Below are 22,392 nucleotides of genomic sequence, written 5' to 3'. Positions count from 1 at the left end.
AATATCATCAAAAGGACTGAATCTTTGATAAGGAAGAAACCCTCCTTTTTTACAGTTGAGTCAATGTCCTGACCAAAGAAACCACTTCCTCGGAAACAGCGCGGAACAGATGCAGGTGCAGCAGCTGTCAGAGTTTAAGCAGCTGCATGTCTACAGGGCTTCGAGGTGGAAGGGAAGGTGGGCTGGGGGGATCGGAGACTATCTACAGTAGGGTTATGGCATGTGGGCGTTGAAAGGAGTGTGTTCTTACAAACTCACTCTTCTCTTTATCTTATCTGGACAAAAAAGTAAACAGAAAATTCTCATTACCTCTCAATGTCAGTGAGCCTGGAGGAGTCCCGGAATCCTTTGGCAAAAGGGTTGCTATCTATTTTCAGCTTGGTTATCTGCAAAGGAATGAATGGGTAACAGAACAATATCATTTCCGAGGTCAAGGAAGCAAAATCAGAAATAAAGAGTTTGTTCATTTTCCATGCCGCCCCAAGAATACTTAATGTCTCTCAGGATCCTGAGAAGGGTGGAAAGTGATAGAGAAGTTCACAGGAGGGATGATTCACAGCCCAGTGGGACAGTTGGTCAGGGAGGGCTTCAGAGATGAGGGATTTGAGGACTGGCTGGTCCTAGAAAACAACCCGAAGGTCAATGGATAGAGACAATTAGGGAGGGGGCCTTTTGTAAATAGTGTGGCTGCAAGGTGAAGAATTTAAGAGAGCAGTGAAAGGCTAGGGTTCCCCCGGAGAATGGGAGAACTGTCTAGCAGACCAGCATTGGTAGGTAATGGGGAATACAAACAAAAATGTTGCCTCCTGCTGACTTGGCAGCATCATTTGTGAATCCTATGGGCATATATATATATATATATATATATATATATATATATATAACATAATGGAGAAGAAGATAAAATGGACAATAATAGCTTCATGTTCAATACTGTACTGAAATACATGACATAAATACATGATATAAAGCTTTCAAAATATAAATTTACCCCTGCTCCCCTTCCATCTGACCAAATTAGAATCAACCAGTCTTTTGTTATCCTCCCATACAATGCTATTTATAGACTCTGTGCTTATATAAAAGAAAATATTCCCTAATAAGAATCATAGTCCGAAGGATTAACTATGTAAGATGTGCTAGTCCATAATTCCCACAGTATTAATGTAAAAAGATCCATTAAATCATATGCGCTGTGACTCCAAAGAAAGAGACATTAGGTTATGAAGCAAAAAATAAACACTGAATAAAAGATACTCGAGACTTGTAAAATTCTTGATTAGAGCCAAAAAGAACCCAGAAGGACCAAGACACAGGTAGTCACTATCTGAATTAGAACCATAGACACCTTTAAAAAAGAGTCCTAGCTCACTGGCATCAGAACAAGAACCCACACTAATCTTTAGAAAGAGATGCACAAAATAGTCTTAGCCTGGAGAAAAGTTTATAAAGTTGAGGCATGTCCTCCTCATAAGCACTAAACACAACCATAGATTGCCTGAAATACTCTCTCACCAAAACACAACGTTTTCTCTGATCAGTGTATCTGCTATTCATTTTAAATCATTAACACCTAAAGAATTGCCTTTTTCATTACAAAAGAAAGGCATTATTTCCCTTTTCGAATTTTCTAAATATGAGCTAACCAATGTACAAGCTGCAAAGAAGCTACTCATCTCACTTAAAATAGAACTTCCCACACTATCCTATCCAGAGACCCCCCTTTTCTGTCATGAACACTGACCAGTTATAAGATTGATTATTTGATAGTATTAATTTCTAAGAGTGCATGACAGTGTCTCACAAATGCTCATTGTTAGCCTTTTCACTCTAGTGCAGCCAAAAAAAAAAAAAATTACTAATTTCCTTTTCAGCTTAGTTAGTGGACATGATAAACAAGGAAGGAAGGAAGAAAACTGTTCTTAGTGAATAACAAGAGCTAATTTAAATTTGCATATAAAGAAATACACAGGAACCTCAGAGGTTGCCTCTAATGTGTGGCCATCCAGAGTTTGTAGAGAACCTTCTCTAGCACATTGCCACCACGGTCATAGCCGTGGATTTCTCAAGGGTGAAGTCTGTTTCAGCCATCTTTCAGACTACGATTTAGTTTTGCAGGTCCATTTTCAGGATGCAGGAGAAAATTTTTATTTGTCTCAAATAAACCGTAAGCATCTTCCAAAGCACAAGCAATTAGTATGTCCTAAGATTATAAAACACCAACTAGATTTTTAAATCCTCAGACAGGAGCTGCGTCTCTTTCTACTGAATAATTAAAAGTTAAAATGCCTTATATTTCTGAAGTGCTTTAGGTTCATGAAAGTGCTTTCAAATTAATTCATTGACAAATATTTAATGAGGACGGATTACTTATGCACTATGCCAAGTGTTGGATGGTGCAGAGATAAAGAACACGTGGGCCCTGCCATGATGGAGCTTCAAACTGCAAGGCACAAGCAGAGGGACACAGAGCTTACCAGAACTGAAGGTGATTTACATGCCACTAAAGAGGGTGACACCACATCCACTGCAGTGTTAGTGATTTAAGCGTGAAGCAAACCCAGATGAAAATTTCAAACTGAAACTGTGAGGTAGAACAATAAGTCTTCTTTCAAGCTCAATTCCTATAAGCTAATTAATAAAATGTAAAAGTGAATAGATAAAATGTAAAAGTGAATAGATAAAATTGCATGGAGACAGTGACAGAGGGATGCCTGGGTGGCTCAGGTGTTAAGCATCTGCCTTCAGCTCAGGTCATGATCCCAGGGTCCTGGGATCAAGCCCCGCATCGGGCTCCCTGCTCGGCAGGAAGCCTGCTTCTCCCTCTCCCACTCCCCCTGCTTGTTCCCTCTCTCGCTGTGTCTCTCTCTGTCAAATAAATAAAATCTTAAAAAAAAAAAAAAAAAAAAAGACAGTGGCAGATATCTGATGGAAAAAGTAATTTTGAAAGAAGTCCTTTTACAGCCACTCCTCTAAGACGTGAACTGTATCATTTTGTTTGAGTCTTTACAAACTAAAAGAATAGAAAGTATTATCTCTCTGTTGTAATGATTAAAGGACTTAAAGGACTTTTGATCTACTTGGCCCCTGTGAAAATTGTATTTGCTTTTCTTATTTCCAAAAGGTAAAGACTGTAGGCTCAGAATATGACGATTGTCATAGAGAATAAATACTCTCAGCAAGTGTGTGTTGTTCAAGCAGTATGTCACCATATGTACCATTACTGCCATAACTCTGAAGAAGTGAATTACATTCAACAAGTTTTCAGATGTCTTTGGAATTTTCTTTCATTATTAGAATTTTCTATTTCCAGTATCTTTTTAGTCTCTTTTTCATAATACCCAGGCAGATCACTGGTAACTTTTTTTCTTTTTCTTCACATTTTGATATAACTTCAAACTATAGCAAAGTTTCGAGAAGAGAATGAGGTACTCTCATACACCTAGATTCACCAGTTAGTTACAGCAATGATTTGACTTTAGTGTGCTAATTAGAAATGGAGCTTAAGACTTTCTCCATAGACCACTTTATCTAATTCCAGAGAAAATAACTGCTTTTGGAAGTTAAAGGAAATAAAGATGAATGGATGTCTAATTACTAAAATTGTAGGGGGGCCCTGGAGTAACACTACAATTTCGAACAGGTTTTATGGAGTACTGATTAGCAGCACAAGGACTGTGAGTTGAACTTCTTAATGCACCCACCATGCTCACTGTGCTATCACTAGTCTCTGAGTTTTCTGGGGTGCCAGCAGTAAGCACCCCCAGAAATGTTTGTTGAAGTTTGCTTCAAGGACAAGCAATGAGAAATAGGATTTCATCTTTTTACCAGTTATGGACTAGCAAAACTTCCTGAGTTTACCTAAATAACATTTCATTTTGCTTTCTAATTTTAAAATAAAATAATTTTTAAATAGCAAGATTTTAACATTCCAGGTAATCATGCATTTTTAAAAGGTCAGGCATAGATTTTATTCCATGGATATTTCAATGAAAACTGGTAGTAACAGAGAAAGAAATTCATTTCTGAAGATACAGTTTTATATCCCTTTATACTATTTGGGATAACTGAAAAAGTTCTACATCTGCGAATTGATGAGAGAAAGGACCCAAGTTACAGACAGTGATCTCAGCTGGACCCTAATACAGAATCCCTGCCACTATGTGTAACGCTGTTGAACAATATCATCCATGTCAACGGTGAAACTGCAAAAGGATCCCCAAAGTAGCCAACTACCAAATATAATAAGGTTAAAAAAAAAATATATGAAACTACAGGTACAGCTTGTAACTCAAAAGCAACATGTAAAAGTAGCAACTTTTTTCATTTTGTGAGGAAAAAGCGTTACAGGGCAGCTCTGCGTGCTTAAGAAATCCCGCAGTTTTGTGTATATGCAAATCACTGACTCATTCAGCCAAAACACGGCCACTGTTTTTTCACCTGTTATCTCAATAATATAGGACATAATGCATTTCTTAGCCAGAAAATTCACTCTTAACATCTCCTTTATCTATGGGTCACAAGTGTATGCAAAACCAGAGAGCGGATTTTGACACTGCCAGGGGCACCGGGGGGGGGGGGGGCCTCTCCCAGTGGTCGTTATTCCATGTGACACCGCTGAACTCTGGACCCAGCTGGGGTGCCCAGCCACAAGGTGAAATTGGCCCCCAGAGCCCATTTCTCCAATTATCAGGAAAAGATCTGTCCAAAGGCATTTAAAAATGAAACCTGACCTACACTTCAACTCTACAGCAATGGTCGGCCCGCTCAAAAACAATGCATGACCTTTAAATCTGAAATTATAAGATAGTTTGTTGAAAGTGTAATGTATTTAGGTTTTATCTAATAATGTAAAGAAATGCAATCATTTCCTTGCAAAAAAAAAAAAAAGAGAGAGAGAGAGAGAGAGAAAAATAGCAAAATATGCCCCATTTTCATTACTTACAAATAAAACTACCAGCCACAATAAATGAGAAGCTTTTTCACAAATTCTGTTGGAAACTGAATTGGGTTTTAATAGATATAAAAATAACAGTCCTGTCCAAAGTTTAAGAGATATGAAGGTGATCCTAAATGTGAACTTTTAAATCTTCCTCTCTTTCTGTTCTTTGTACATGGAAAAATTCTAATACGCTAAGTACATGTTTATTTCCTATATATTTATTTTATTATATATCTGCTATAGGAAAATAGTACACAAGCAAGGGTACAGCTGTGAAAAAGTGGTAGATGTGGGGAGGCTTGAGAAAGAATCAAGGATAAGTTTAGAAAATTGCTTAAGACTAAGAAAATACTAACCCCCAAATTGATTTATTCATCCCACATATGTTTATTGAACATGAATTTTGATTGGTCTTATGAGGTTTTAAACCATTTGCAAAAACTGGCTTATTAGTATACCAAACGAAATCTTTGACTATTACCTGAATTTCAAATATATATATATATACATATGCATGGAAATTATGGTTTAAAGGTGGATGTAAAGAAATAAATTCAGACACAGCAGGATCTATTGAGAAAAATTACTTCTGAATCTAATCACTTCTATTGTAGGTTCTTTAGCAGTGAAATGATATACTAATCATATTAATCTTTATATTTAATGATGCAGTGAATGAGAGCTAGGAACTGGTAACTAGATTTTGAGCCCATTTATAATCTCAATTAGAAATAAACATTTGCAAGAAGAACAACTAATATTAGGATGTGTGTTTATTAGTATCTTAGTCTGTTTTAATTTAGCAACATTTTCAAATTCATTTTCCAAACCTTGACACTGTCAGTGGTCACTTCCTTGGGCCTGCAGTCTAGTTCCCATGAGGCCGCCAAAGCAGGCTTTAAGACCCAGAAGATGGTTCTGTCACTTACCAGATTCGTTACCTTGGGCAAATGTATTAACCACTCTGAACCGGCTTTTTCATCTACAAAATGGGGCTCCCAGGGCCTTCTTCGGGAGACTAGTGTCAGAATTAAATGAGATATTCAGAAAAAATGTAGATAGTTTTTTTCTAAATTAAAAGTAATAAACCCAAGCCATGAATGTTAGTTGGATCCTAGTTCAAAGGGGGGAAAGGTTGTTGGTCCCTCCTGGAAATATTAATATGAAACTGAATTTTAGAAGATATTAAGGAATAACTCTTATTAATTTTCTTAGCTGTGAAAAAGACATTGTGCTTACAAAAATAATATTCTTATTGTCAGTATATACTTGTAGAAGTATTGACAGGTAAAGTATCATGATGTATGCTGCTTAGTTTCAAATGATTCAGGGAAGGAGAAAACTACATGTATAGAGAAATAGGGCAGGTGAGGTCCAGGAAGGTCACCTTGGATGAGTTATTTAACCCCATGCCTCAATTTTCCCAGCTGTAAATGTAACAAACAAATACTGTTTGTTCCTATTTTATAATATCCTTGTGAAGATTAAATAAGACAATTCACTTTAAATGGTTCCCAGGACATAGTAAGTACACAAATATTAGCTATTATTACAATTATGTAGATAAAACTTCCTATTCCAGTGTACCATGACCTGAGACGTCCTGCCAAGGTTTATTCAGGACTGCTCTTTCACCTATAAAACTAAATCTAAAGTTTCTTAGAAACTTTCCTTCAATTTTCTTCAGTCTGTAATTTTCATTTAAAAAAAAAAACAATCTACCTATTCTTGCTTTGGTTTTCTTTACAGAGAATTTTGATAAAAGCAATGAAATTTTCACATGACAAGTTTCTGGTTTATTCTCAAACATCAGCAGACTTCTTGTAGAAGTACAAATCTAATGTCGTATAGTATAAAAGCTATAAATTCAATTCATGTAAAATGAATGTTGTAGGAATGTTCTCTGAATCTATATCTGTATTACATGTGTCCTCAAATAAAAACTGGGATAGTTGGTGTCAATGTTTCAGATTCTCAGTGAAACAGTATTAGGGTTTTACACCCCTGTAGGCTTCAATCTACACCCAACTTTTTAGCTTGGTCATTCTCTGAAAGTTTCTACTCTTGTGTTGTTGCCTTAGAGACAACCAAAAAAAAATTTTTTTTTAAAGATTTTATTTATTTATTTGAGAGAGAGAGAGAATGAGAGAGAGAGAGCATGAGGGGGGGAGGGTCAGAGGGAGAAGCAGACTCCCCGCTGAGCAGGGAGCCCGATGCGGGACTCGATCCAGGGACTCCAGGATCATGACCTGAGCCGAAGGCAGTTGCTTAACCAACTGAGCCACCCAGGCGCCCGACAACCAAAAAGTTTTAATACTTTGCTTTTACTTTAAGATGATTAGTATGATTTGTGCCTTCATTTAGCTCATTAAAAAAATGTGCCACTAACATTTTAAAATCCAAAAAAGTGACACTTTTGTCACCTTGAACACTCCAGAGACAGTCCGATAGTCGCCATGTGCCTTATCTATAGGGTGCCTGACAGTTTCCAAAGACATGTTTACACACAGCACCACATGTGATCCTCACAGGAATGCTCAAGATGTTCTGGGCAGTTCTTAGCTCCAGTTAACAGGTAAGGAAAACAGCAGTGGTGAAGTAAAATCTACCCCAAGTCACACAGAAATTACAGGTGCTTATGCCTCACAGACACACATCCACTCCTGCCTCCTGCTCACATTCCTTCCCTGGGCTCCTATTTCCTCATTTGTGTAGGGCTACCTGGGCTCTCAGCTTCACCTTCTTACTTTTCTCAAGAGACACAACACCATATCTCCTCTGGCTGACCTATCCCACTCTGGCCTCTGAACCATCTATCAGGCATCACCTTACAATTACTCATTCAGAACCCAAAATATAACAATGTCAAAACAAGAAGAGGGCAATAGTCCTGGCTACCTTAAAACTAACCAAATAAAGGCAAGCTACAAAGACCTAGAGGGGCCACAAACAACCAAATTTGCCAAGTAAACTGAATGAGTTCCTTTTTTTTTTTTAAATATCTTGGTTTATTTATTTTTTTTTTAAGATTTTTTATTTATTTATATGACAGAGAGAGACACAGCGAGAGAGGGAACACAAGCAGGTGGAGCGGGAGAGGGAGAAGCAGGCTTCCCTCCGAGCAGGGAGCCCGATACGGGGCTCGATCCCAGGACCCTGGGATCATGACCTGAGCCGAAGGCAGACGCCTAACGACTGAGCCACCCAGGCGCCCCGAATGAGTTCCTTTTACTGAAGTATATCAGAGGAATTCTATTTCTGGTCCTTCCTGACTGTGAAAAGTTACTATCCTCTCTTCGCTTCAGCTTCCTCACTACAGAATATTCCTATTACCCCCAGTCTTCAAGGTTATGCTGACCATGAAAGAATAAAATATATGGGGAAGTACTGACCAGCACCCAGCCCTCAGTAAGACTTTGATAGTTATTAATTGAGTTGGATTAAACCTTATGGATGAAGAAATGCATAAACTTGAAATGTGATATATATCAAAAAGTAGAAACTATAAAACTCAATATTATAAATTAGATATCTTGAAGTTGATTAAATATACACTGCTTACATGCTATAGTTTATTATCTAAAGAGGCATTTAAAAAATCCTTCTACTAGAATTACCTTAAATTACAGCTGAATAAGCTTCACAAAATTTCTGAATTATCAGTAGTCTGGGTAGTTGGCTGGAATATGTGTGTTAATTTCACAGAAAAACTGAATCTCTAAATTTTGTGAAGCAATGAATGTATGGTTATATACATCATGAGGCTCTACCAGAAGGAGAAAAAAGAAGCAGGTGATTTTCTCAAGAAGAAAATTTGAGAAGTCAGATGGGGCAGATCTGGGTGGGAGAGTGGGCAATGAACAACTGACCAAGAGTATAAAGATTCTAGAAAAGATGGTATAATACAGACCTTAATAACCTTGAGCCATGGTCACTCAACATGCTTAGAGGTCCTGCAGCTGATACTCAATAGCACTCACCAAAGTGAACTTCGATTTTGAGTACTGGGATAGCCCTTCTCTCCAAGAAAATGAAAGAAGCGCCTAAATCTTTTCCTTATGTAGGAAATGAATGGTGAATGTTGAACTCACCAGTTGATTCTGGTAGGCAGTGACTGCTGTGAAAACGGTCTCTGGGAAGATGAATGTTCTGAATTCTTCAGACTTCAGATTGAGCAACGAGGCTGTGTGGTCTTTCTTCTTAATGATGTGCACCCGTGGCTGGTACTTGTGCATTGAGTTCAAAATTATCTATGATGAAGAGATGGGAAGTACTGAATTTTAAGTATTCATATTGCTAAACAGGCCAAAGTTCAATGAGGCAAAGAAAGAACCATAAGATCTCAGCTTCGAATTCAAGTTTTAAGATTAGGATATACCCTTTCCATTCACAAGGCAAATCCTTTTCATAAGTTGCTGCAGAGTCATGGTTGTGAAATCACATTTTATCAAAACAACTGTACACAATACAGGTTGTTTCAACGGTCCTTTCTAAAATGATGGGGGGAAAGTCATCTGAAGGATGTTGATTTTTGTTTTTTAAATCAAGTCTTTAACATATTTTTTGTTAGTGTGGTTAGACCAAAGGATATATGGGTCTAAATTTTCTAAAGTAAGAACTTATACATTCTAGGAGGACAGATTGCTATTTATGGTTGGGGGGGGGGAGGGATACAAAGAATTAAGAAAGGCTGTGTGGTATTAGACCTCAGTTAGAGTGCTAAGCCTGTTACTTTCTAGTTCCTTCATCTTGAGCCAACTGATCTCACCTCTCTAACCTTGTTTTCTCAAATGCAAAAACATACCTCACAGAGTTGTAGGAAGGATTAGATGATGTAGCCCTTATAAATTACATAGCAAATAGGAAGTGCTCAGTAAACATGAGCATTATTATTATTGTTATTATTTCTGACAGCTTCATTGATCCCTGGCTTCCAGTTATAAACCAAATATGAATGAGAGTGATGACCATCTTCCGTTGTATAGCTAGTAAAAGTTGCCCAATACTTAGAAATCATGAGCCTACTTTGGTTAACAAGGCAGTATTTTTCATGTGTCTTTTGATTTGCCATTATGAAATCTGAGCAACAAAATTTACTTTCAGATATAAAAGTTTTTCCGCATCTTCCCCCCTGCCACTCAGACAGCTACCTAAATCTACAAAATTGGGTATGTCTTTCCTGGGCTCACACTGCATGCCCTTCATCCCAAGGGCCTCGCAGAGAGCCTGGCTCTCAGGGGAGGCATGTGATACATACTGTGGCAGGAGCAGGGTCAATGGCATGCAGTGTTGTTCCAACTGACAGCGACCCTGTTTTCTTGGCTACCATGGGTGTGGTAGATGAGCGTTTTTGCTAGTTGACTTTAACAGAGTTAAATACTAGTCACTGTGGGATGATTAATATAGAATCAGTCTCTCCCTGTGCTGAGACATAAGCCAACTTAAAGTTACAGGGCATTAGCTGGTACTGAATTTTGAACATGCCATCCTTTTATGGTCCCAAACCTGAATAGGAATCACTAAAACAAATGAGTTTCAAATGAGCTGAAATAGACTTAAAAAAAAAAAGTCATCTCTTTATATAATGTGTTTATTTCAGGGAGTTCAAGATATTTATGCTCACTCATAAAACTGGAATAAACTCAAAGTGACAACATCTAACTTATAACTATCTTACATCTAAGATATATTTATATATCTTATATCTAACAATGATATAAGAAAAAACCTGGGCATTCATTATATGTTGTACTAACAAGTTAGAAAGAATTTTTACACACACACACACACAATGGAAAAAGCCCTAAGCTTTAAATAATATCCCTTCTCCCCTACTTACACCATCCCAAGGTCAATTTCCTTCAGGAAAAGGTGCCAGAGAGACTCAAACCTCAGACTGAATCTCAGCCCCCAGGGCTCCTTGACTCTCTGCTCAAGACCTCATGAGGCTAAGGAATACTAATAGAAATGTCAACTTTGCTTTACTGAAGAAATAAATTCCCTGAAGTAAAGAATTTTCCTGTTATAAAATGAAAAATGCATCTATAAGAAGGGCTTCTTCAAAACTAATTCAAAGAACTTGGCTGAACAACACAGGATCTAAAAATCTTTTCTTGTAGTTTTCAGAACACATTATTTATGGTGACAAAAGGTTATATTAAATAATAAAATTTTAAAGCTAAAATGGATATTAACAACCATCTAAGACTAAATAATCTGTCAAGGTCTAATCTTGGCATAATCACATGAGAACTCAGAGCTCCTAAAATACAGCTTGGTGCTATGTCCACCCATGAAGTTGATATTAAAAGGAAAACATATTAATTCTGGACAGCTGATCTCAAAATGAATTCTCAAATCTTTCTGGAAAGACCCAAATAGTGCTTCTAAAAGCTTCACATAAGGGCACCTGGGTGGTTCAGTCCATTAAGCATCTGCCTTCGGCTCAGGTCATGATCTCAGGGTCCTGGGATGGAGCCTCGTGTCCAGCTCCCTGATCAGCAGGGAGTGTGCTTCTCCCTCCCCCTCTGCTATTCCCCCGCTTGTGCTCTCTCTCTTGCTCTCTCTCTCTCTCGAATAAATAAATAAAATCTTTAAAAAAAAACACACACAACTATTCCAAGACTTTCCTCAATGATTTAAAAAATAAAATTAAAAATAAATAAATAAAAGCTTCACATATGGAAAATATCACAACCATAAAAAATTTCATTTCTCCCTGCAAAGATTTCAGTGGACTCAAGAAATTTTAATATGAATGACATTAAGAATGATCTGGCCTGCAGAAAATGTCTCCCAGATACTTCATCATTTTTAATCAGAAAAAAAAAAAAAAAATCTATCAATGAAAACATCTCTTTAAAAAAGCAGAAAAAGACAATTATCCCAACATTCTTAAAGATAAAAGTCAATTATCTTTTCCAATACATAAAATAACAGAAACCTATTAACCTATTTGCAACACTGCAACAGAGCCACCAGCAGTCATGAGCTAACCTGGTTACTCTGATTTGGTCATAGGTGGGCAAATGGGTGGTGGCAATGCCCAAAGTGTGATTTATTTGGTTCCAATTTCACTCAAACCATTTGAAACCATTGGCTAGAACTCTCTAATTTATATCTACTTATAACCATCCTTTTTGAGAAGAGTTCTGAAACTACTAAATTGCACAGATCCAATAAGAATGAAAACCTTAAGTAACAAAAGTCTTAATAAAGGGGTAAGACAGAGAATAATTGTATCAAAATATCTAAGCCAAGGGAAGCAACCAATGAAATGCCAATGTGTTTTCTGGCAAATCAAGGTGAAAAAAGAAAGAAATAGTCCTCTCCTTATCAAAAAGAAGTATGCAAGTCTCAAGTATTCTTAGTATAAAATCTAAAACAATTTTTATGTAAATCTTTCTGTTAGAGGATGGAATAACATCATAGTTCCTTACAAAGCAGTCTTATCAAATGTGTAAAGGCCTGTGTCAATGGCTATTTGTGCTATTAATTATTGATATGGGCTCAGAATTCCAATTTCTCTTTTTCCATATTTTGATGAACTCCTTATGACAAAAAATCAAATTGTTTTGTTTTTAATTTCAAGACTTCTCTGTGCTTTACTATTCATAAGACTCTCTACAATAGAGGTAGATAATGAGTAAAGAGCACTTCCCCAAATTTATTTGGACATAAAACCCTTTTGTTCTATTGCGTCTCACATGAACAGGCTCTACAAAACACACTTTGGGAAATCCCCATAGGACATGTCAGCCCCATTTCCTTTACGCTGTGTTATCTAATATACCACTGACAGAAATCAGATGTTTCACCTAAGAACTATCATAGCCTCCGGAATGCACATTCCCTTTGTCTAGCTGGTGCAGGTAGTAAAGTAGTTGCAGTCTTAGGAAATTCATAGTGCCGAACGAAGGTCCCAGACCCTCTTGCGTAGAAATGGCATACGGCATCCCTGTAAGTGGCCTCTTAAGAAGAGCAGTCAGGGTTCCCTGAACAGCACATGAATGTCCTCACAGAATAACTGAGAGATGGAAGATGGGATGGGGAAAGGGAGGGGAAGAAGAGATTGAGAGGGAGGAAGTTCTGAGTGACTTCTCCATTCCATCCCAGGGAATCCACATAATCCAAGGCGCTGTACTTACATGGCCATGCTGATCCAGTTCATTGTTGGTGAGTTTCACCTTTTCAAAAGACACCATCTGTTTGAGTAGCTGCTCACCAGTAAAAGGAGAGTCTGGGTGTACGTACAACCTAAGAAAATTATGAGAATGTTATTGAGACATCTTTTAAAACTCTGTTCTCTGTGGGTTATAAAATACTCTGATTCTAAAGGAACACAAAAACCTCATATAAATGGTGAATTTTATTTGCCCTAGATAATCTCAAATTTAATAATCTAACAGTATCAAAATAACTCTAAAACATCTAAATATGTTTCTTCATGTACCGATGATCTAAAAGGGGTAATACCTAGTAAATTTTCTATTGTCTGCTCAGCAAGCCATTTTTAAAAAGGTGCATATTTTACCATCTATCTAATCAACTATTGGTCTGCTTCCATAAAATACAAAATTTTATTACTGTTGTAGTATTTTCAAAAGACAGACTAGTTTATACTAATTGTATAGTTCCTAGTATAAATACTGCTAAAAAGCAATGAAGGCATAAAGAACTGAAGAGGAAACAATTTTAGAGAATTCATTCATTTACCCTTGAGGATGACTCAGTTTGAAGTTTATAAATACAAAACAAAGTAATTTTAATACAGCAACGTGGCTAACTTTTAATAGTCCACAGATCACAGTCTGTTGCTCCTTCCACTACCTTAAATACTATTACTTTCATCTAGTTAAATGCCCACTAAATGACAGTGAAAATAAGCTGGATAAACCTCAAATTATTCAGTGCATTTATTCATAAACAGTTTTTTTTGGGGGGGGGAACCTTTGATGGGAAAAATATATTTATCAAGTATTTATCATTTATTGATCAGCTGCTACGTACGAGGCAATCTTTTCCTCATTCACAGTTAAATGCAGGCCATCTGTTCTACCAGGGATAGTTTACACAAAGTACACTTTGTAAATTCTAATCCTAGTATCCACTCGACATAAGCTTTTCTGAAGTCAGGGGAGATTACAGAACTCGTGAAAGAGAAGGAAATATCCCTGATTTAATAGGACAAATCCTTTTATCCATTTAACAGGTTATTTATATCTCAATTTTATATAGATTCCTTATAATTTTAATTAAACATAAATATTATGGTTTGGGCAAAGTCAGGGGAGAAAGTCACAAAACCTTTCCCTGAAGTACTTATGGAAAAAAACCAAGAAGGCTGTGCCATGCTTTGTCACACAGAGGACTAAGAATTAGGTGCCCATGCTGACAGGCTAAAGCCCACCAGAAGCAGAGCACAAAAAAGGCACTAGAAATTCTCACTAGACCCATAGAAGAACTTTAAAAGCTTTAGGTGTGGGTTTGTCTGTCTGTTTGTTTTGGAGGACTGCTCAAAAGTGCCTTTCAATTCAAGTATTCCTTGATGACACAACCATAATACCGTTTCAAGTCACCCCTCTAAGGCTAAAACTTCACACATGCAATGGTTTTACTGACCAGCACATCCTACCTACTCCGCCAAAAAAGTTTCAAAAATATTTAAACTCCTAGAAGCTCACGAAATGTTCCCTCTCTATCAATTCAACATGTGGAATCACATTAATAAAGTCTAACATTTAAATATCAGTTACTTTAAAGACAACGAAATGTTCTATATGAAAACACAACATTATTTTAGATAATGTCTTGCCCGTTGTTGAGATCAAATGATATTGTCAAGTATTATTTCTTCTGATTAGGAACAACTGACTCGTAAACTTCCATCTGAAATAAATGTTTCAACAAGAACCACAGGAATTTCCACCATCAATACAAAAATGATCACCTCCCATATTCCTCACCTTTCCCTTATGGAGCTATGAAATATAGCACTATTTTTTAATAATAATAAAGAACATTTGCTTAAATTATCTAGCATATTTCTATCCTATAACACACTAAACATTTTTATCTAATATCAATATAAATAAACTGAAGTAAGATGAATGAAAAAGCATACAGGAAGCCCCTCCTCTCTCAAGTCCCCCAGGACTTAAAATTCCAGCAATAGCTTAAACATGCTTCAGTTAAGATAGTGTATTGGTACGCGCTTTCCTTCTCCAACCAGAACAGATTAGTAACATAAACAAGGCATTTCATATTTCCAAAGTCCTGCTGGCCGGCACCAGTTCCCCATACCTTCAGATAGGAAGAAAACGTATGCTAAATAAGAGCGATTAACTTCTTAAAGGAAAGACTTGGGGGGGGGGGGGAGGATTTGCTTGTAAAAATGGTTAGGAATCTGCTAAAATACCTCTCTCTCTCTCTCATTTAAAAAGATTTTGGAAAGTTTGGAAGGAAGCTTGAGAGTAATGTGAATCAGCTATTTAATAATAAATAGTAAAGAATACTAATTATAAACTACTAGAAACTGGTGAATCTTGCTCAATTAAAAAAAAGGGTATAACATCTTTTAAAAAGTTCTTAGTCTGGTTATTTGTTATTTAATATGCTGATTTGGAAGGGTTGGGAAGATGTCCTTCCTAGTCTCTTGTGGGAATGGAAAACTCTGAGAGTTTTTTAATCTCTTCTTCAGTGTATTTAGCATACTGTAAGCTCAGTAATGTGATTAATGACTAAGTAAGCGTAATATTCCATCTGAACTAGTATGTGTAAATTGTCTGTGTTGGTTCTGTGCCTTGACTAAAACTCCAGACTAGATACTTACAAAGAACCAACCATCAAAGTTCCTAAATCTGTACATGTAAATAAATTCTTAATTCTGATATGAATTCTAGCCAATTAGAAAAATTAGTCATAAAACAACTCAAAAACAGTAAGTCTTGGTTTTAGAACCCTAAATGTAAAGTCTACTAATATCCTTTGTTCGTATTAAAGTGTGCAGTTAAGTTCCTATAACTTCAGCTACTACTTTTTGCATAAACTAATACATGCTTTTTTTTCCCCCTAGAAGGCTAATTTGGATAAAGCAGCAGCAATAAAAAACAGCATGTGATTTTTTAAACAGGGTTCTCCTTAAAAAACATTATTACCAATGAATAGCATAATAATAAACATATATGATCACTAATATACTGAGTAATGTTTCATGTAAAAGAATATTAACCTGATATTGAATTACATGCATCTACTGAACTTACTATGGAGAAGGGGGAAAAAAAATTAGCTTTTCTTTTTTTTTTTTTTTTAAGATTTTATTTATTTGACAGAGAGAGACACAGCAAGAGAGGGAAAAGAAGCAGGAGGAGTGGGAGAGGGAGAAGCAGGCTTCCTGCTAAGCAGGAAGCCTGATGTGGGACTCGATCCCAGGACCCTGAGATCATGACTTGAGCCAAAGGCAGACGCTTAACGACTGAGCCACCCAGGCACCCAAAAGTTAGCTTTTCTTACTTAAAATGTCTGAGTCCTTTATTGGTCAAAAACAACCACATTTCACCAAAATGACCTTTATTGTGTGCAGATATAACCATATTACTTAAAAATATTTACTATAAGCAACCACTTTACTAAAATGCACTCTTCTAAAAAGGATTTTTAGGGCAACCACTTCAGCATTAGGTGTATTCAGTCTGGTATTAAATAGCCAACTAGAAATGATGGGTGCCCTATGAAATGGGTCCGGATTTCTAATGAATGTTCTAACTGAAATTAGGAAAGCGTGGAAATGAATTACGAGAAAGATAAAATTAAAGACAACATTCTGTCTCTGCAAACTCTGCCTTTCTCAGATATTTTGTAGAGTCAGTCCTGGAGCATCTGGGCTTGGAATGCTTTCTACCAGAGCCCACCACTGTGCAAACAGATCTGCTTAAAATGCAACCAACCAGAGACATTCTGCTCTCGGGGTTAAGAAGCATTTTGCTCTGCCCGAAAATCTGGAGGCACAAACCTGGCCGGCAGCGGCGGGTCTGCCTTGCCAGCCACCAGCCAGGAGGACCGGTGGTAGGCGTAGCGGTACCTCTTGTTGTCCACGGGTACGATGTCCATCAGGACTATGTACTTGGCCTCAGGATCCACACCCGAAAATGACACTCGGATGGTGGGAAACATCCTCCTGACACAGGGAAACAAAGAGAATCGGCCACAGCTCATACTGCCAAAAGAGCCCACTGGATTAAAGAGGGAGGTCCTACTCCCCTCCCTACCCAGCCCCCAAGCCCTTTTTTGTTTCCACAGAGATGTGAATTCGGAGATCTTCCTTCTCCCAAGCAGAAATAATTTTAGGCATCACCTTTTCCGGAGTCCTCATTGCTCGGTGAAAAGTTTTGTTTTGTTTTCTAATACCCAAAGGTCTGTGATTAGGGAAAACCTTAGGTTACATTATCAAGCCTGTTAGGCTCCCAGACCAAAGTGTCTGGAGCAGACCAAGTCCCCCAGCCCCTAGGGTGGCAGAGAGAAAACTCTGCCCCAGCCACAGAAATCTAGGGCAGGGTTGGGTTTCTGGAGACCCTGGGGGGTATTTCCCAGGGTCCAGAGAGCTGGAGTGACCAGGGCTGCCATTGGCCACCTTTAGAGTCTTTGCCCCAGGCCTGGGGAGCCGCCTGCATCCCCGGGGCTTCCGGCCCTGGTGCCGGCTACAGCATCAGGGGGCCTGCAGCACCAGCACTCTGTCCTACACAGAGTGTGGTCGTTCAAATTTCATTCTTCTGCACAGGTTTTAGTTTTGGTTTTTAATGGGAGCTGGTGGCTTTTGCAAATTGAGACCAATAAAAGGGAAGCTACCTGCCTCCCTCCAAGTACCTAGCAGCCCGCCCTGCACTCCCAGCATGAGTTCCCTCTTCCCTCCAGATGCCAACCCTGCAGCCCAAAGCCCTCTCAGATTGCAGCGTCCCAAGATTACTGGTCCCTGCACCCCTCTCATCAAGGCCAAGTTGGGTTTTTCATGGCCAGATCGCGAGAAAGCAAATGCTTAGACGTCTGTCTTAGCAGTTCTTTCCAAAAGCAAGTCAGGGGAAAGAAGCCCTCATTAAGCGAAGCTTCCTCTCAGTGCTCTGGATTAGTGGGGTTTCACCCAGTTCCTGGGAACACCCTAGGCCACCCAGGGCGCTCTTTTCACCGCCCCACTCCTCACACACCAAGACCCCCGCTACCTGCCCGACTTGGTGATGATCATCTCTGTTCCCAGCTCGTGGAATTTGTCCCAGAGCTCCTTGGTCTCCAGGCTGCAGGCAATTTTGGCCATTTCCTCACTGGGGATGATGGGGGTGGTGGGGATCAGCGGCTCAGTACACAGAGAGGAGGAGGATGGGCTACTGCTGCCCCCGCCACCAAACTCCCCGTGAGCATCCAGGCTGGTCAGTTCGCCCAGGGGCTGGGCACACGATGACTTCTCAACAAATTGTTCTGCAGGCAAAGAGAATGGAGGATGACAGCTAACACTGTCAAGCAAAGACACAGGAAGGAGAACAACACAACTAAAATAGGTTCTGGACTTGACTTTGGAAAAGTTAAGGTCAGAAACTCCAGGAAGGCAGTGATAACCCATCAATATATATATTTCATCTCCTGTGATATAGTGACATACTAAACCAAATGAGTTCTAGAACTAATAGCTTATTACTACCATTATGAAAGCCACTTTGGGGACGAAAAATATAAGGAGTGGATAAAGGGAAAGGAGGTGATCAAGAAAGATGAAAAGCAAATATTCCTTTTGTTATCCCTCCCAAGTTCCAGACTTTGCTTGTGGGATCTGGTGCCAGTCCTGCCTCTCTGACCACCAGGCGAGATTTTTCTCCAGGGAGACCAAGGGAATGAAGAGATGAGCACCTTCCTTACTTTGAAAGAAACTTTCCCTTCCATCCGGAGCCTTCCCTCCATAAGAAAAAAATGAAAAAGGGGAGGGGAAGTGGAGAAAAGTGGGGATGTGGTTAAAACAAAAAAATTACTTTACTTCTCTGCCTGGCTCTCCGTTTTCTAGGCTTTGATATGAGTGCATTTTTACAATATCCCTCCCAGCCTGAGATCTTATGAAAGACTCTAACATATCACAGAAGTGAGCTCCCCAGGCCATTTTGGGAACCAGTGTGAAACGACTGCTTGAGGGCAGTGTGTGTATTTTTCTCTCAAAAAAGTCCTGGAAGTAAGGAAAACAACCTCGACCCCAGGCTAGCAGAGTATTAAAGTAGGAAGAACGCCATCCACCATCAAGCTGGAATACCACCGCCTATGAACCAAACATTCTCCTCCACAGCTGATAAGGGCCCAGGACTACACCAGTCACTTTGATGGAATACAGGGGGACTTTTGTAATTGTCCCAATTATCTTGCATCCCTTAAAAAAGAAACTACTTGAATCTGCAATGTGAAACTGATCTCTAAACAATTCTGTTCTGAGTGCCCTCAAGGAATTGAAACAAGTTCTAAATGTAGGTATATACATATAATTGCTGTATATCATATAAAGTATTTTATTTCCCATATTTCTCCTTGACTTGGGGCAGGCAAGCAGGAAATGAAATTTTTTTTTACCTTTTCTTCTCTTACAATAATAATCCAACTCATTGTAACATTTTAAATTAAGGATGACCAAATTAATTATCTTAGCCTTATACTTTCAAATTCAAAGAAAGAGAAGTATGCCACGGCACAATCTTATTTGCAACGAGTATTTTCAGAAACACATTCACATAAGGTCTTTATAGGGAATCAACAAGTAGCCTCAGAAATTTTCTTATTTTCTGACAATTGAAAAAGGCAAGTCCCTAAGCCCCAGACTAAAGACTGTCAGGGTTGGAAAGTGAAGGAGGAAGAAAATGATACAGAATTGCTCTAACACAGTGTTATATGTCAATTGTATCTCAATAAAAAAAAAATTTTTTTAAGAAATGTTCTAGTGATCTAAAGCAGTTCTTCTAAATAGATTTAGTGTGTTTAAATGGGCAAGCAGGAGACACTTTTGAGTCCCCACCCCACAGCTCCTTCAACAGCTCTCGTGTTCCAAAGTACCACATTCTCTCTTAACAGAACCTCTAGGTGTTTCTCTTACGGGAGTCCTTGGCTTATTGTGCTCTGTTGAACTGGCCTGTGGAAAGGACAAGAATGCCTTCTGGTTCTTTCAGAGCCTGTCTCAAAAGCCCAGGGGAGGGATGCTCATTTTACAGACTGTGTGTGTTTGTGGTGGGGGAGAGGGGATGGCTTTATAGTTTAGAATTTAGATAGAAGGTGAGTATTCTCAGGAAAAGAAACAGAAAAGAAAGCAATACTGAAATGAGCTGGAAATGGCATGTTTCCCAGTCTGCTGTCTGTAATTCTGACAGGAATTTTAACCCCAAGTGCTCTTTTCCTGCTAGCTACCAAACTGTGATGGGGGTGTTTATAAAGAATTCAGAGGCCCTCTAAATAGGAGTGATAACGTTGGGCAGTTTCACAAATATAACTTTGAAATTGGTGGCTAATATTTCTGTAAACAGTTGGGGTTTTTGTTTCATTGGTTGTTCCCATATTTTTTTGGCAGGCTTAGATTTGGACAGGAGGGCAGGTGGAAGAACCAGGGAAAGGGAGTGAAAACCTTGGAGGGGAGAATTTTTGACATTATATTTTCTGGAGATCTTCCTGTTTCCCTTTCCTTGGTTCTAAGCTGCTCCGGGGATTTTAGCTCTTTCTTTTCTCTCTGCCCGGCCCTCTTCTTTTTCATCTCTAACACTTTGTCTTTCATACTAGGATTGTTGTTTCAGATGTGAGATGTTAAAGTATTGGAAAGGACAGGGAGAAAAAAAAGAAAACACTGGGGAGAGTTAAAAAAGAAATATTACCTAAGTTTGCTATTTGACATTTCTCACCGTTTTAGGGCTATCAGATGATCAGGATGTGGAATAATTATTTCCCAGGGACCCAAGAGGTGATGATAACACTCCCTTCTCTGTCAATTATAAAGGGACTCTGAAACACTCAAGTCCAGCAGTTTCTTTCCCACACAGTTCACTTGTGCTCGGGGAACATAATCCTTATTTTCCCTTTACTCTGAGCCTCGTGTCTTCTATAAATGGTAAAGGTTGTTAAATAAACAGTATAGCTAAAAGTTGAGGAATTTGGAAAATGGTTACTGGCTAATGTTTTTGCCAACCTCCACTGAAAATGATGGCAGCTATAAAACGATGTCTCATTGATAAGTCTGGAGCTTCCGTGAAGAAAATGGTTCATGTGGGGAGAACTGGCTTATTCTACAGCACTTGACGGTGGTTTTAAGGAGCTGGTTCTGTTTAATCGATTGAAGTCAGAGGAAAAACAAAATTCAACTAGTTCCTTGTGAAGTCGCTTAGTCTCCTTGGTATCAAATGCACATGCAGGTGTACACGCTTGGTAAATTCTGTTGAGTCTTAAAAGGGGTTAATTATTATTTATCCCTGACTGTTTTTATCCCAAAAAAGTTACACACACTCTCATACGTACGACTTGACATGGGGATTCTAGACGAATAGGTAGGGAAAGTGGCTAGCGCATAGAGGAGACGCGACACCGGCTATCCGTGAAGTCCCCAAAGAAAATTTGGGAGGAAAAGGAAAGAGTCTTCAACCCCTAGCGTCGGGCCCCTGGCCTGAGGATCAGAAGGCGCCACCAGCAGGGAAAGGCGGCCACCCTCTCGAGCCTCCCGCAGGCAGGGGACGGAGGGCCAGACGGATGCGCTGCAGCCCCGCCCCTGCCCACGGCAGACATTCAGGACTTACCCAGAGGCTTGATGGTGTTCTCGGTGGCCTCCTTCTCCTTGGAGCCGCCGCTCGACATGAGCGCGGCGATGGAGAAGGCGTTGGCCCGGGAGGAGAGCTGTGGCTTCGGCGACGCCGTGAACTCCATGGCCCCCAGCGCGCGGTCCTGGCCACGGACGGGGCCTGCCGAACTGCCGTCCAGCTTCCCCAAGGGAGACAAAAACCGACACACAGCGCAAAGTTTCCAAGTGCAGTCTCAGCGGAGTCGGCAACTCCAGATGAGTCAGCCCCAACCTCCCAAGAGCTCCACACTGGCCTCTGTCCCTCACTGCAAAGCCCTCCAGCCCCAGAGACTTCCAACTAGCCGGAGAGGACAGGAGAGGACCAGCAGCGGGCTCAGCCGGGTGCGCGAACACTGGGGCGCTCCGCAGAACCACGGGCTGAGCGGCCGGAAGGTGGAGACGAGCATCGGACGCCCAAAGCCCAGGGGTCCTGCCGCACCCCCTCTGCGTCCTTCCTCCCTCCACGCGCTGGGAACAGCCGGAGCGGCCCAAGCTGCAGGAAGGTGGCGACCGGTGGGGCGCCGCTGCGAGGGGGCGGACGTCAGGGAGCGCGAGCGCAGGCGTACCGAGCACGGCGCGGCGCGGAGGACACTGCGCCCCGGCGCTCGCAGCCCTGCGC

General features: G+C 39.7%; 1 protein-coding gene across 1 annotated transcript in view; it reads right to left on the bottom strand.

The window, feature by feature from the left end:
- The window catches only part of TBX20 (T-box transcription factor 20), a 59,977-nt gene extending 38,118 nt beyond the window's left edge, over positions 1 to 21,859 (bottom strand). Inside the window, exons 1-6 of the mRNA XM_032401194.1 lie at positions 21,733 to 21,859; positions 18,157 to 18,409; positions 16,956 to 17,120; positions 13,090 to 13,198; positions 9,034 to 9,192; positions 310 to 386 (exon numbers count right to left, since the gene is read on the bottom strand). Coding sequence (XP_032257085.1) covers positions 310 to 386; positions 9,034 to 9,192; positions 13,090 to 13,198; positions 16,956 to 17,120; positions 18,157 to 18,409; positions 21,733 to 21,859 — 890 coding nt within the window. The remainder of the gene's footprint in view (positions 1 to 309; positions 387 to 9,033; positions 9,193 to 13,089; positions 13,199 to 16,955; positions 17,121 to 18,156; positions 18,410 to 21,732) is intronic.
- Positions 21,860 to 22,392: the final 533 nt, after the last annotated feature.

Source organism: Phoca vitulina, unplaced genomic scaffold (assembly GCF_004348235.1).
Source record: "Phoca vitulina isolate PV1807 unplaced genomic scaffold, GSC_HSeal_1.0 scaffold4, whole genome shotgun sequence".
Classification (NCBI taxonomy): domain Eukaryota; kingdom Metazoa; phylum Chordata; class Mammalia; order Carnivora; family Phocidae; genus Phoca; species Phoca vitulina.
The sequence above is the reverse complement of the archived record's forward strand: the minus strand, read 5'-3'. Positions and strand labels throughout refer to the sequence as shown.